We start from the raw sequence: 15,362 nt of genomic DNA on the forward strand, positions 1-15,362 counted from the left end.
CTGGCACCTCAGCCTGCCAGGAGGGAATACATCTCGACCCACGAGACTGTACTTCAGCCCACAAGATCGGCACTTCCACCCGCGGGACCGCACCTTGATTCCTGAGTACCCACGAGACCGCACCTCTTCACGCGAGACCTGCACCTCTTCACGCGAGACCTGCACCTCTTCACGCGAGACCCTACTTCAGCCCAGGAGACAGGCACTTTCACCCGTGAGAGTGCCCTTCAGCCTGAATACCAGCACCAAGGCAAAGAAAGGCTTAACCCTCCTGGAAGGTGAGCAAAGGCCTCACGACCACGGGTGGAACTGTTAACGGGAGGAACATGTCCTATTTGACCATTTGGAAATGCCCACCACCCTTTGGGGAGGTTTGCTGGTCGTTTGTAGAAGGCCTGTGTACAGAATATGAAAAAGCTCTCAACTTGCCCCCCCCCACCAACCTTTTATAATTTTTTACTACATCTGGACATCCCAAATGTAAAGAGTTTGCCGATGTATGATAGAAGATAACGTCTTATAAATGCCCATTTGTTTTAAAAAAATCAGAAGTATCTTTTGGAAGTGACTTTCAAATGGATGTTAGACCACCTGTAGGAGTAGCACTTGTCCCCGTTTATTAAGCGGGTTAGAATAGAGGACATGGGGAAGACTTTGACCGTCAGAAGAGGGAGGTTTTATGTAAAAGACATTTTCCTATAATAATCATTATTTTGTGTGTGCATTTTATTCCTCATTACTGTATATACAGTTGAAAATGCTAAGTACATTTAAAAAGTATCTAGACTTTCTAGATGTTCTAAAGTGCTGGAAAGAGGTAAAAAGTAGAAGTGGTAAAATATAACACATTTTGTAAATTTCTTTTAAAATCCTTATGAAATTTTTTTTTTTTGGTGGGGGCAACAGCCAACCCCCTGTTGAGTAGTACATAATGACATGCTCATTATGTCAGTTGGCATCCTTTTAAAAGTTGTATGCTAGTTCTTGGGAGCCCATGCCAGTGTGCTTACATTGAGGCAAGAGTTGTTCCTTAGGTCTATGGATTTTGTTTTACTTTGCTGTGTATAATAGTGTATATAAAGGACAAATGAGTCCTGATTTACATCTAGTCTTTCTAGGTGTTAAAGAGGTTGCCAGTGTATGATAAAAGTAGAATTAGTAAACAAATTTTGTATGTTTTGTGTTAAAATTCCTAGGAAGGATTGTCATCTGAAAATTTGAGCATTTTAGCCCACTGCCTTGGTGAAGGGCCAGAATGCTTATGTTATGAAGACATTTTCAAATTAGAACTATTGTTACATGTGTGCAGTTTATTCAAAACTGTCATGTACATAGTGGACAAATTGAGTCTTTACTTGAAACATCTAGTCTGTCTAGATGTTTAGAAGTGCCCAGATATATGTTAAATGTAGAGGTAGTAAAATATTACTTTGTAAATATCTTTTTGATAAATTTCATATGAAATGTTGTCTTTTGGGATTAGAAATGTTAAACCACCTCTGTGAGCAGTGTAGTACTATCTGTACATGTTCAGTGATGTGGAGGAGGTGAGAAAGAAGCAATTTCAAAAGGTAAGATGTTAGTGTGTTCATATTTGTACATTTTCACATATCAGTTTTCTGTATGTTTTGTGCATTTTGTTCTGCTGTGTATATAGTGTCTAGAATGGACAAATGAGTCCCAAATTTGCAACATGTAGTCTCTAGAAATTAAAGATGTTGCCAGTGTATGACCAAGTAGTTAGTAAAATTAGCACATTTTGTATTTAAAAAAAAAAAAAGAAAAGAAGAAGAGAAGAAAGGAGCCTGAGTCCCCTTGTGGAAGGCTGTCACCCTCCAGGAATGTATTATATACGGGAAGATCAGGTTTCTGCTGTGTCAACTTTGAAGTTACAGGACATGCTCATTACGTCAGTTGGCATCCTTTTAAACTAACACACAAGTTCACACAGTGGGGGAGGAAATGATTGCACAGCCACATAGGGCATGCTTTAAGAATTTCTGAGAGTTTTAAAAGTTTATCTTCCATGCTCTGTAAAGTATGCACAATGTTTTAATTCCTCTTTGCAGAAAGGTTTTCATTCTAAACCCTCTTCAGGGGCCTTCCCTATTAAAAAAAAATGCCCATTTATAGAAACTACCACTTAGCATTTTTGGAACTTGTTATCCTATTCAGCAGAGTCTAAGTCAGGAGGCTTTGAACTCGGACAATTACTGCTCTTGATTAACAACAAGAACTGATGAGTTGGCCTTTCCAGTGTGCTAAGCAAACTCAGCCAAGCAGAAAATATCATTGAAGGGGAAACATCAGGAAGTGATTTTCTTGGTTACATTACAGCCGTCGTGATATTTACACATGTTTGTGGATAATGTGGGCACCTCTGCTGCTTGCATGGCCTATCAGTTGACACCGTTGGGTTTGACGTGTCATGTTTCCCACTTGACCTGGGCTGTAAACGTCATCCTGTAACTGCAGGCAGACAGTCTTGTGGAAAAACCACAGACCAGGAGTGGTCAGACCTGAATGTGAGATCCTCACCCTGCCCCTTTCGAATCCCACTCCTCCAAGTGGGGCTCATGTCAGGCCCAGAGGTTAACAGGCAGCTTTGGTCTCATTGTCAGACAACTCAGTGGCAGCCGGAAGAAGTACCCATTCTCTGCACACTTACCAGCAATGGGTGTTTTTTTTTTTTTTTTTTAATGAAGTCAAACCATGTTTTAAATTCTGTAGTAAACATGCCGTGATATTAGTATGTGTTCATTTATGAATAATCTTCACGTCTTTTATCCATTTTTCTCTTGAGGATGGTAGTACTTTTTCAAATAATTGCATACAAAATTTTCACATTTGAAGGACATTGCCTCTTTTCACATTTCTTAAGTTTATTTTCCCAAGTTACCTTTGAATTTTGAATTTTGTTAATTTTTCTTAGAGAAATAAAAGTTCAGAAAAATAAGTAGTCATTCACTCTTTTCCTTTGAGACTTTACATCTTTTTTAAAATTATGAAATCATTTTTATATGGAGTTTTGAAATATGTATCTATAATTCTTATCAGTTTTGTAAAAATTTTCTTTTTCTGAACAGTACTGGAGATTCAGCCCAGGGTCTTGCACATACTAGGCAAGTGCTCTACCACTGAGCTAAATCCCTAGACCATTTTATTTTATTTTTAAAAAATTTGTGATAGGGTGTTGCTGAAGCAAGCCTTGAACTTTCAATCCTTCTGAATGATCCTCTTGAGTAACTGGGATTATTAATTTTTTAAAATTTTAAAGCAACTTCTTAATCTACAAGGAATTTATTTGAATTTAAGGATGGAGAATCTTTCTGGGGCTACACTGGAGAGTTGAGAACTGAGGGGGCAGAGTCTCTGGTGTGGATAGAGAGGGACAGATGTTCCTGGGTAGAGACAGTGTTAGACTGGCCAAGGCAGGGTTGGCTTATCCAAGAGAGTCTCTTTATTTTCACGTGTGTTGTGGACTGAATGGTGTCATACCCAATCCATAAACTGAAGTCCTGACCTTCAGTACTTCAGAAAATGACCATGTTTGAAGATATGGTCTATAACAGGTCTATAAGGTAAAATGTGAATTCATTAGGATGGGCTCTAATTCAAAACAACTGATGTCCTCTTAAAAAGAGACCAGGACACAGACATGTAGATGGGAAGACTATTTGAAGACATAGAGCTAAGACATCCATTGGCAAGTTAAAGAGGGAGGCCTGCTAACACCTTGCTCTTGTATTCTTTGCCCCTACAACTGTGAGAAAACAAGGCTCTATTTAAATCACCCAGTTGTGGTACTGTATTGTGCAGTACTCAAAACGAATATAGGATAAATACTCTCAGGGCTGATCTCAAGTGGGGTCACCAAGACTCTTGTCACCATCTGCCAATAAAATCAACCCAAGATAGCTATGCTAATTTTTAAAAATGATTTAAAAGTTGTGTAAAAATCATATTCATTGAAAAATCAGGACATATGAATAAGCAAAAAGTCAAGATCACCTGGGAGTTAATGCTCCCAGTTGTCCAAGATCACAGTGGCTGGGTCTCCTGTAGACAAAATCTCTTGCTGATGGCCACCACCTTCCCCCTGGGCTTTGAAGACTATATGTCTCTCCTAGAGACAGCTCAGGAGGCAGTGTTCAATGGGACCCCAGCAGCACTAAGTCAGTCAGAAGAGTCCCCTCCCCATATCACCACACAGCTGACTAGAGATTCCAAAGCGGTTAAGTCTATGGGGCTGGAAATGCATCCTCAGTAGCCTCCTAAGGAGGTCTTAAGTATCTGCCTGCACCTACCACTTCCCTACCCTCCTTGAACAACTCTACCTGCTAGGAAATGACATAACCCAGGATGGTCCTCCCCTTCCATCTAGGACCCAGGTTAGCCCTCATTTGACACAGGGTCACCACAGGACCTCACAGGGTGGGCTTGAGGAAAGGGCCATAATATCTGGTGGGCTCAGAGGTCAAGAGTCCAGTGTATCCTCACAACACACGCCTATCCCTATCCTTGGGGCTTTGTGCCTGCTGTTACCTCCCTCCTACTTTCTCTGAAATTTCCTGTTGACATCCTGCTCACCCTTAACAGCTCAATTCAAAACCATCTCTTCCAGGAAGCTTTCTCTGACTACTTCTTGCCCAGCTGAATGAAATCCTTCCTCAGCCCACACTTCCCTGCCTGCCCCGTGAGTAGGTGGCACTAGTCACATGATGCCTAGGATTAAAATATGCCCATCTCCATCCCCAGACAGAAAACTTCTGGTTGGTTCATTTTTGCATTCTACTTTCCTCCTGCACTTAGCACTGAGGAAGTTCTGATAGACTTTTGCCTTTGGGTATAAGGTTTTTATTTCTTTTCACTATAGAAGACATTTTGACAAAACTCACATTTGTCATTTGGAAAAACTTTCCCACAGTACATAGCACTTTTCCTCATAATACTGAGGCAAATGTTATGAAGTTTGTGCCCATTATATAGGTGAAGAAATCAAGGCTTCTAGAAGTCAAGCCATTGCTTACATCAGCAAACTGACCATTAAAAGCTGGATCTGAGGCTCCCAGTCAAGGCCCTTAGGAGGCTCTGCCCTCTGCCATATGGGGATATCCTGGTGCTGGATATCCCTGTATTCAGCATCTGAGGGCTTGGTTCCAGAGGGAGTATGAAGAATGAATGGGTCTGAGGCCTCCCACTCAGGCCTCAGGCCTGGCCTTCTTGCCCTTTGTGACTGTCCCTGGAGGCTGCCTGAGCATGCTCAGGGTTGGCATTTCCATCCTCCTTCCCTGGAGGCCTCATCTGTTACCTCTATGCAGCTATCATGTGGGGGCTGCACTTGCAGTGATTACTAGGGATACTGGTGCCCCATTTCCTAGGGCAGGTATGAGGTTTCTGCCCTCAGAAAACTAGGAACCAGAGCCATGGAACCAGGGCCTAAAGTGCCTGCCCCACTTCACCAGTTCCCACAGGTTTGGGGTCCAATTTCAGCTTCCAAACACAGCTGCTTCTGTTTGAAGTTTGTGCTGTAAATGCCTTGGGAAGTAAGAAGGGCCAGAGCTCTGCCAGCGCTCTCTCACTGTCTCTCCCCCAGGAATCATCTTCGTCACCATCCATTGCAGAAATGAATGGAGGCTGTGCAGCCTGCTTTATTAAATATGAATGAGTCGCAGTCCACGGCCCCCACGTGGTCACTCGCCCACTCCATCTCTGGCAATTACTGAGTTGCACACACTGTGCCAAGGGGCACAGTGGTCCCTGCCTGCCCTTGCAGACTGACATCGCCTGGCAGGGGCAGGGCTCAGGTCTGCAGCTGCCCTACCCTCTGATGAAAAGCCACTTCTGGGCTCCCATGTGGCCAAAATGCTCACTTCTGAAGGCTGCTGGAACAGGCACCTCCCTCAGAAGGAATGTGGATCTTGGGCTCTGAGTTCTGGCCAGGTACAGCTTGTGCTTTATTGCCTAAAAACCAGGTCACCTGGCACAGGTGATTTCTGAGCTTTGTCTGTTCCCAGACGTTTTAGGTTCCTGGAGATTCAGGCTGGATCAAGGTTAAAAGCACGGATGCAGGCATTTTACCTGTTAACTTATCCTCACAATAACCCACTGGATTATATGTCTGATATAAGCAGAGTTTCTCTTTTGCTTCATTCGCTGCTCTTATCCCCAGTGCCTAGGACAGAGTAGATGTTGAATGAATGAATGAAGTATGTATCACTGTCCATTTTAGAGCTAAAAACGTTGAGTTTAAAGACTTTGGCTAAGGTTCTACAGCTAGTGAACAGCAAAGACAAGTCTGGGAGGGCAGGGGACAGTGCTCATCCATTGCAGCGCCCCGCCAACCTAGCTGGCAGCTTGCCAAGGGCAGGCCCTACCTCTCTGCCCACTGCACATAGAAGAGTTGAGTGATATGGCACATCATTCTGGACCCATGAATTTGTTTTGACTGGGATTTAATCAGAAGCCATCAAATTCCTCACAATCCCACGTGCTTTGGTTGAAGTTGTCAAAGAGCATCTGCAAATTTTCTAAAAATGAATGAGATAAAATTCTTTTTCTGAACTTAAAAAATTACTTTTATTTTAGGAACCAATAAAATTATGGCAAATATTTACAAATAATTATTTCACATAAAGGTTACATAAAATCAATTCTTCACAAGTAACAGTCACTCATGAAAAGACACACAGATATTGAAACTACGCCAATCTTATTGCATGTTTTTCAAACTAATCTAAAATAAAGGTGTTGCGGTCAACCATTTAACTTAAAATAAAAGCACAAATTCCAGGTTTGACAAGAAAAAAAACTTGAAAAATTAAAACAATACCCACCCCAGTTGCCTCCCAAGTCCCACCCCAACCCCTGCCCTCCTCCCAACAAAAGAAAAATATGTCCAACATCTTTGGCAAATTGGCACTGCTGTAATTACATTCAAATATCATTACACACAAAAGCAACACACGTCACTAAGAAAGGAAAAACCACCAATATTTCAAGTCAGTTATTTTCTACTAGAAAAAAAGAATACAAAACATAACACATTTTAGGAAGCATTTTTTTTTTCAATCTGTTGGAGAAAGATCATCTCCGACTTTCAAAGGCAATTCAATTTTTTTGTTGGGTTTTTTTTTGTACTTTTTTTTTTTAATAAGTAAGCGTCTATGCAGGCATCACAAACTTTGGCGGATACAGTAGATATGTATTTCTTTGATGCTGGAAGGTTGGTCCCTAAGACAAAGTCATCTGTCTCAAAGAATGAAAAGCAAAATCCATGTGTCTTCCTGGCAGAGAGTTCCATTTGCAATGTAATCTGCATTTCTACAAATACTCAAATGTCCAAAGGCCACTAGAGGGTGGAATAACCAGGGCAGCATCTTCCAGCAGGAATCAGGGCCAAACTAGAGTTGGAATTCCATCCTTACCCTATGTGGGAGGCCCAGCAGTTAGGAACGAGAAGTGTGGCCCTGGCAATGCCAGGCCTTCACTGCTTGTTCCCCCATACTGTGCTGGTAACTTGGGGCCAGGGAAAAGGTTTGTCTCTTCCTGAACCCCAGGACTGGCTGCTGCCAGGTCTGCTCACCTTCTGTGACCAAAGGCAAGAAGAGCAGGCAAGAATTGGCACGAGGAGACTCAGTGCTTTTTCTGAGTTTCAGGTACATGTGAGGTCTCGGGGTATGTGCGTGTTTGTGTCCGTGTATGGGCTCTGGCGTGCACACCATAGATGGAAGGCCAGATTCCGAGGCTCTGAACTTGGCAGGGTGTTTAAAATAGACTTAGGATTTATTTATTTTCTTTTTAGCTTGATAGCAATTAATTGGCTATTGATTGGTTGGAATGTTCAACTCTCCATTTCCTCAAATACAATAAAATAGTTTCATTAAAATGTATTCATGCTTGAAAATAAGGGAGCCATTAAATGGTTTCCTTTCTGTTCCACTCCAAGGAAAATGCACCGTTTGTAAATCAAAAATCCATCATCCAAAATCACTTGTTCTTAATGGTGCTATTGGAGATGAGAAATGTGGCCATAAGCATGGTAATTTGGGGGACAAGAGTGGCTCAACAGCCGTAGCCACAGGGTTGGTGGACCTCATCAGGGAGTCTCCAAAATGGCTGAATCACAGAGGAAGACATAGAACTGCCAATACCCTCCCCCCCATTCTGCTGTTTTATCTGCTTCCCTCCCTGGGTTCTGCTCAGAGCTGCAAAAAGCTAAAGGGCAGTGCTGGCCCTCTGTCTCTCCTGCCATAGACCAAGTGCCCATCTCGAGCCAACTGCATTTGAGAAACCATTGAGATACTCCTGGTAAAGAGTATAGCTGTTTTTTTCTTGTGCTGTTCAGGTGTCTTAAGATGTGGGCAAAAGAATATATAGACATACACCCAACTTGGGGATGAATTAAACTGGATCCCCTGGACTGAATGTCTCAAATGGCAGTGACATGATCCTGAGATCCCTTTCAGTACTCAGGGAGTCCAGTAATGGGCCCTCCCTTGGTGCTGAGGAGCTACCAAAGAATGAAAGGAAAACCAGAATCTGCTGCTTCCAGTGAGCAGCAGTTTCACGGCCTCATCAGGTGCATGCACATAAGGGACTCACTGCCCTCCTCTGCAGCCAACCTCTAGGGACCTGGCTGCCTGAGCTGACAGTGGGGAAGGGCATATCAACACTGTGGCTCCCCCCATGAATATGCAAGAGGGAATCCTGAGGCCCGGGGACAACAGGGAACAAGGGGCTGAAGGGGCCACCAGAGGTGGGGCAGACTGCAGGCTAGGAGTCACGGCCTGACTGTCTAACTTTCCAATCATGTATTTTGTTACCTTTTAAGAAGTGCACTTTCCTCAGACCTCTCCAAGGCCAAGGGAACTAAAAGAATATATTCACCAAGAACACCAGTGTGCGTGTCTGGAAACCATCAGAGGAAGGCTCCAGATGGGTGACAAGGCCAGGGCTGCAGAGTCAGCCTCTCCACAGGGCTGCTGTGGAGCTGGTCTAGCCCAGGGTCCTGCAGGATCAGCCCTCTCTACCTGGGCCTGGCCTATCCAAGGGCCTGGATTTTTCTCTGCATTCTTGGGATGATATATCTGAAACATAGCTCATTTCTAGCTATCTGTAGGGAGTGCTTGCTTTGTTTTTCAGATTTGCTCCCCATGGCTTAGAGCTATCCTCCAGCAGAAATGTCGTCCACAAGGGGGTGGCTAGAGCCAAGGCTGCCAGAGGCAGGGCAGTATTCTGGGGTATGACTCCTCGTGAAGGTATTTCATCCATCAGTGTTCTGTGGCCACAGCTGGGGTTCTTTGTTGTATGCGTGAAAGCTAAACCACCACCACTCCCATTCACCTCATCCTGCCTTCAAAGCCAGAGCCAAGGATGTGACCAGAAGGGTGAGTTTGCCTATTTCTGCCACCAACTTGCTAGATGACCTGAAGCACATCTCTCACTTCTCTGGGCTCCCACCTTCTCCAAATGTACGATGAAGGTCAGGGAGGTGAGGAAGAAAGGGGGCATTTGACAAAGATTGGGAGGCAAGTTGAGGGCCAATGGGTCAGATTTGGACCACAGATATATTTTTCTCCTGGTTGTCAGTGATTTACAAGTTTCCACACTCCTGGGCATCATGGCCCCACCATGCCATGCTGCCTCTTGCCTTGCCTGGGGAATGGGATGACATTGCCTGCCTGGCTGGGAAAGCAGTTGAGGGCCCTTGATATTGCCATCTGTGTTTTGGGAGCCTGTGGGAACCCTAAATCCTAGCTCAGGCACTCCTGCATATCGTCACAGTCTGCTCCAAATCAAAAAGAGCAGAGAAAAGTGAAATAAGGGGACAGTTTATAATACTGGTACCCTGCACCTTGAGAATGGGATCTGGGCCTGCCAGGCATCACGGTGTATCCTTGGACAAGGTCTGACTACCTCTGAGCTCAAGGTGCAGTAGGGAAGGAGCCTGGATGAAGTCTCAGAAGCATTGGTGTGAATTTGAGGAAAGACTACAAGTTTCAGTGTTAATGGGAATCAGTGAGACTGACAAGTCCACTAACCCCAGGGCCCTTCTGGAGGCCAGCCTCCAGGTTCTGCTCTTCCCTCATTGTGGGTCTGGGGGTGTTTCTGGAGGATTGAGAGACAGATGTTTTCGAATCCCATAGTCCCACAACAGAAGCACAACTCTGTAGGGAGAGAATAGGGCCCAGATATCAGAGTTCATTTCATCTCTGTCTTACCTGATGAGCCCCAAATGTCAATCTCCCCATCTGTGAAATGGGCATTAGTCAAGGATTGCAAAGCACCATACAACATCAGATATGAAAGCACTAACCCTAACCAGCACACTTTGGGAAAGAGATGATGAATTTGATATGTTTTCAGATTTCTCTAGGTTGGAGTTAAATGAATGGTATGAAAATGTCCTTTTTCAAAAAGTCAGAGCTGGAACACACAGCTGAAGGCCCATGGAGGAATGCCCCAGGCCTCCTACTGGGATGCTGGTGAAGCCCCAGTCTCAGGATTTCCATTCAGAATTCTCTGGCATCTACTCAACAACTTGTGTCCTTTGAAACTATCCTCTCCAAGCCCCCAGGCAGTTCTGCTGGGCAGCCTGGGAGCTCTGAATACATGAGAGCAGGTGTGTATGTGAACTTCCGTGTGCATCTGTGTGCTCTTGTGCTTCTGCCTGGCAGCCCAGGAATCATGTGGTTGTCTAATTAATACAAATCCATCTGAGGACTATCAAGGCCTCAGGTGAGAGAGGAAAAGCTTGGAGGGAGCCCCTTACAAGGGCAAGATCAGGAATGGGATAGGGGCAGGGGCTGCTGTGGTGCCACATGGGCTCTGCAGAGGAATGATGGTACGTGTCTTTAGCAGCTAGTTCAGTGGGGGCTGACTTCTTCCTAAAGACTGAAACTACAAGAAAGGACCAGGACCCAAAGATATGGGTGCATATCATTCCAAGAGAGGAGTGGCTAGGGGCAGAGGCCCAAAAGGCCTATGCCAAGGACCCTAACACCACTTCCTGTGAGGGAGTAGGAGGGAGAAAGGGAGGAGCCAAGTAACATCCTGCTCCACCCTTACCTGGCAGGTGGAGGTTGGGGCCAGTTTGCCTCAGCTCCTGGAGGAGGCTCTGGCCCCAGCCACCTTCTTCTCTGCCAAACAGTTTCCACAGGGGTGGATATACCTGCTGTGACTCTCTGGTCTCCACCTCTGGCCAGGTATTGGGTTTCCTTGGTAGTTCTAACAGCCCCAGACACCAGTCTAGAGCAGAAACCTCTCTTGCCATCCTCACTGTCAACTCCTCTCCCAGGAATATGAGATGATAGAAGGGGGTAACAGATCACCACGTGTTAGGGGTCCAGGGTCCAAGTCCCAGCCCTACTTCCACCAGTCATTGCTAGGGAATCCACTTTACTGAATCTGGGTCTCTTGTATTCTACAAGCCTGTTGGAGTATGGGGGAACAAAACACTTGGGGATGGCCAGAGGAAGTCTTCTCTAACTCTCTGCATGGTCCTGGGTTTCCCCAAGCTGGGCTTCAGTTTCCCTAGGGTAGCCAGACTAGGTCTTTTTTAGGGCCCTTATAATTCCCACCCCTCAGAATGTTCTTGTTTCCCACTGGATCCAAACATTAGCAGGACTCAGGTATCCATCCCCATATGCTTGCTCAAAAATGGAGGTCGTGCCCCCAGATGACCCTGTCACAGCCCCAGCTCCCCAGGAGGGAGGATGAGAAGAAGAAAGCAATCAGGCAACCCTGCTGTAACAAGTTAGCCAAGGCTCGGGAAGGAAAAGGCAGCTGGGGGCAGAGGACTCACGGTAAAGCAGAGGTGTAGCTAGGATAAGACCTGCTAGGCCTGATGATCCCAAGTCCAGGCTCTTTCTACCCCAGCTCTCTGCTAATCTGGTGACATACAGACATGAGAGACTGTCATATAAGATGACTAAGCCTGCCATCATGGCTATAATTCAGCCTGGGTTTAGATGGAGGCTCTACCTGGCCATTCTGAGTTGGCAAGAGAGACTGTACAAGGAATTGAGGTTCCAGGTGAAGAGATGGTGGCACCTGGCACCCTCATCTCAAAACCACTCCCAAGTCACACACAAGTTCATCACTGCTTGTTCTGTCCCTCACCCAGGAGGCCTTTCTCTGTCTCCCAAGTTTTCCAGCTGACTTCCTCTTACCAGCCTGGCCCACAGTAAGTTCCTCAAGCTCCCTCTCTGAGCTCTCATGGCCTTGGCCACAGCTCTGACCATCCCAGCCCTTATATCAACAGGTAGGCCTATAACTATAGTTAGGCATCTGTTGCCAACCCCATGCCTTTGGGCCCAGCTATATGCTCAGCTCCATGAGGATGGGGAGGTGCTACCCAGAGAGGTGGATCAGAAGTTCTGGCTGACTGCTGTAGATTCTGTGGTCCATGGTGCTGGGAAAGTCCTTGTTGCTAACTGTTGTCTGTCACTGGCAAGCTTGCCCAGAATCTACTTGCTAGGTTCCTGGAGGATGGGTGGGTGAAGTCGCCACAGCAGGTGTCCCAAGTGATTCAAGCCTGGGTATGCCTCAGAAAACATTCCAATTCCATTCAGCAGTTCCAGTGTCTGAGGGGTCAGGAAAGCCTCAGGCCCCTCCCTGGGGGTCTCCAGACCCACCCAGCCCTGACATTCAAAGTCCATGACATGATCAATACTCAGATGAACTCTTACTTTAGAACAACAGCTGAAGGCTCTCCCAGTCAGTTCTCTTGGAGTCCTTAGATCTGGAAAAGAGTTGCTCATACTGCAGTGGCCCCAGGGAAATGGAGGCAGGAAACCAGGGCATCTCCCCAAAGTGTATTCCTCTCGGGAGACTTCGGGTAGGAGCTTGCAGCCCAACCAGCCCAGTAAGACTCCTAGTCAAGACACTAGAGAAGTAGGAATGAGCAGGGGACTGGGGCCCTGTGGTGGACATCCTCAGTCCTAAGGAAAACTTCAAGCCCACCTGATGGGAGCACTCAAGGCAGAGGGGATACTCTGTGCAGAGTCAGACTGAAGATGTCCTATGACACTGTGAGCTCATCATGGGATGGGAAGTCTGCTCATGTGGACCTTTAGGTCCACAGAAAAGCAAAAAGGTGTATATACACGGGTGCTGTTGAAGCAACAAGCTATCTTCCCTTCCCAGACCTATGGTGGATAAGATTCACAGAGGTCAGACAGCTGGGGGACTGGCAGGTTGGGCTGGGCTGCATTTGTCTGGCAAACAGTCTATTGGTTGTCAGAGATCTGGTCACCACTGGGAGAAGCTCACTGATTGACACTTGAAACAGACAAAGGTTCAGAAGTCCAACAGGCCTACCATAGAACTTGGCAGGAAAAGGGGAGGGAGGGAGTTTCAGATGAGTAGGGGCTGGTTGGGGGATGGTCTTGTTGGGGCCCCTCTGGTTGTCTTGGTAGGGAGGCTGGGAGGCTCTCTCTCTCAATGATATGTGTCATAAGTGCTTGGCGCCTGCCTGGCTCCAAGGGTCAGTGACGGTCATAGGCAGTGGCAGCGGCAGGCGGAGCAGCTCCTCGGGCAGCAGCGCTGTAATAGTAGGGGGAGCCTGGAAGAGATGAGAGAGAGCACTGAAGTTGGACCTGGGGTCCCCTGTTTGTTTGTTTATTTATTTATTTAGAATTTTAGTATTTATTTATTTATTTTAGTTTTTCGGCAGACACAACATCTTTGTTTGTATGTGGTGCTGAGGATCGAACCTGGGCCACACGCATGCCAGGCGAGCGCACTACCGCTTGAGCCACATCCCCAGCCCCGGGTCCCCTGTTTATAGTCTGCCCATCTCTCTCCCTTCTATCCCATCACCCAGCTGAAGTCACTGTCCCCTCTCACCAAGATCTTCATCCTGATCTGTTTCCTGAAAAGCAAGTCTGATGAGGACAATAACTATACCCTTGCCACCAAGGGCTGGGCTCAGCCAACCAGGGGCCCTGGGCTCTAAACCTGGGCCTCAATCGCCTGCTGTAGTAACTGACATGCTACTGGAACAGTCTTGCCCATTTGTTTTACCACTGTCTATGGTGGCTTCCCTGCTACTGTGGAAGAACTGAGTAGTTGCAACGGAGACTGTGGCCCACAAAGCTGACAATATGTATTATCTGTTTCATTGTAGAAAAAGTTTGCTGGCCCCTGATCTAGAAGATAAAAAGCATTCAGGCTTTATCCAATGCTTTGTGGTCTAACTCTTGCCAGCTTCTCTGGACTTAATCTCCTACAAGGACTGCCCCTGCCACTCACATTCATATATCATACTCCAGCAGAAAAGAACTGTCTGCAGTGGTCTCAAGTATACCATAATGTGAATGGCAACTGTAGCTGGCTGAGCATTTCCTCCGTTCTTTGCATGTATTATCTCATTTAAATCCAGGGGTAGGTAGTTAACCCACTGATCAGACTCTCAGGCCTCTGTTCCTTTTCCCCTGGTGGCCTCCTGCTTGGAATACCCAGCCTGTGCCCTTTCCCCCTTTCCTATCTGTTAAACTTCTATGCCTCCTTCAAATCCCAGTATCCCACTCTCTCTTCTGGGAAGCCCCCTGCCCTGCACTAACACTCCCCAAAAGCTTGGGCTACAACTACACTACAACCACTTTTTTCTGTACTTCCCCCATCCCAGGGTGGAGAGTTCCATAAAGGTAGGAGCTGGGTTCTGATCTTTTGGGCGTCTGTCCCCAGTTCCCAGCCTGGAGCCTGGCCAGTTTAGCTGGGGTTTTGGTATAATTGAACAATAGCACTGAGTGAGCAAACAGTAGTGAAGAACCCCCTCAGCTTCCTTGCCATCCATTCATCCATTCAGGAACTCACTAACTTATTTACTGCTCCTTTCCTGACCTTGTTGGGTGCAGGGCTGGGAAAAAAAAATGTTAATCATCAGCCTGACCCAGTCTGATGTTGAATCAGGAAGAGGATTTGAGCTCTAAGAAAAAAGCTCTAGGGAAACACAACCTGTTCTGGCAAGTCAGCCTCCTGGAGGAAGTGGAGTTGGGCTGGGCTTGGAAGACAGAGGTGACTGGGAATGTGTGTATGTAAAAGGGCAGGTGCAGGCCCTTCCTGTGGCATCAGGACAGAGCCATGGGGGCCTTCACATCATGCTAGGTTCTTCCCACTGCCTCTGGTCTGCTTTCTTCAGTTCTGCAGTCTGTGTATGGCTTCCAGAAGATCTGCTCTGGTCTAAAACTCCTCCCCAGGGGTAAGAGGAGCTGGGGGAAATAGGGCATCAGCTGGTCTGATAACCACAAAGTTAGAGCAACTAGGCCAATCTCCTCTTTTTATAGGTGAGGAAATTGACAGTCACTAAACAAAATCACATGGCCAAAGCCACAGAGCCTCATAAGTGCTAGTTCCTG

At 46.2% G+C, this 15,362-nt stretch overlaps 1 protein-coding gene across 1 annotated transcript in view; it reads right to left on the reverse strand.

Moving 5' to 3' along the window:
- Positions 1-6,644: 6,644 nt before the first annotated feature.
- The window catches only part of Pax5 (paired box 5), a 174,809-nt gene continuing 166,091 nt past the window's right edge, over positions 6,645-15,362 (reverse strand). The window contains exon 8 of the mRNA XM_005326287.4: positions 6,645-13,567. Coding sequence (XP_005326344.2) covers positions 13,491-13,567 — 77 coding nt within the window. The 3' untranslated portion in view covers positions 6,645-13,490. The remainder of the gene's footprint in view (positions 13,568-15,362) is intronic.

Source organism: Ictidomys tridecemlineatus, chromosome 4 (assembly GCF_052094955.1).
Source record: "Ictidomys tridecemlineatus isolate mIctTri1 chromosome 4, mIctTri1.hap1, whole genome shotgun sequence".
NCBI classification, from domain to species: Eukaryota; Metazoa; Chordata; class Mammalia; order Rodentia; family Sciuridae; genus Ictidomys; species Ictidomys tridecemlineatus.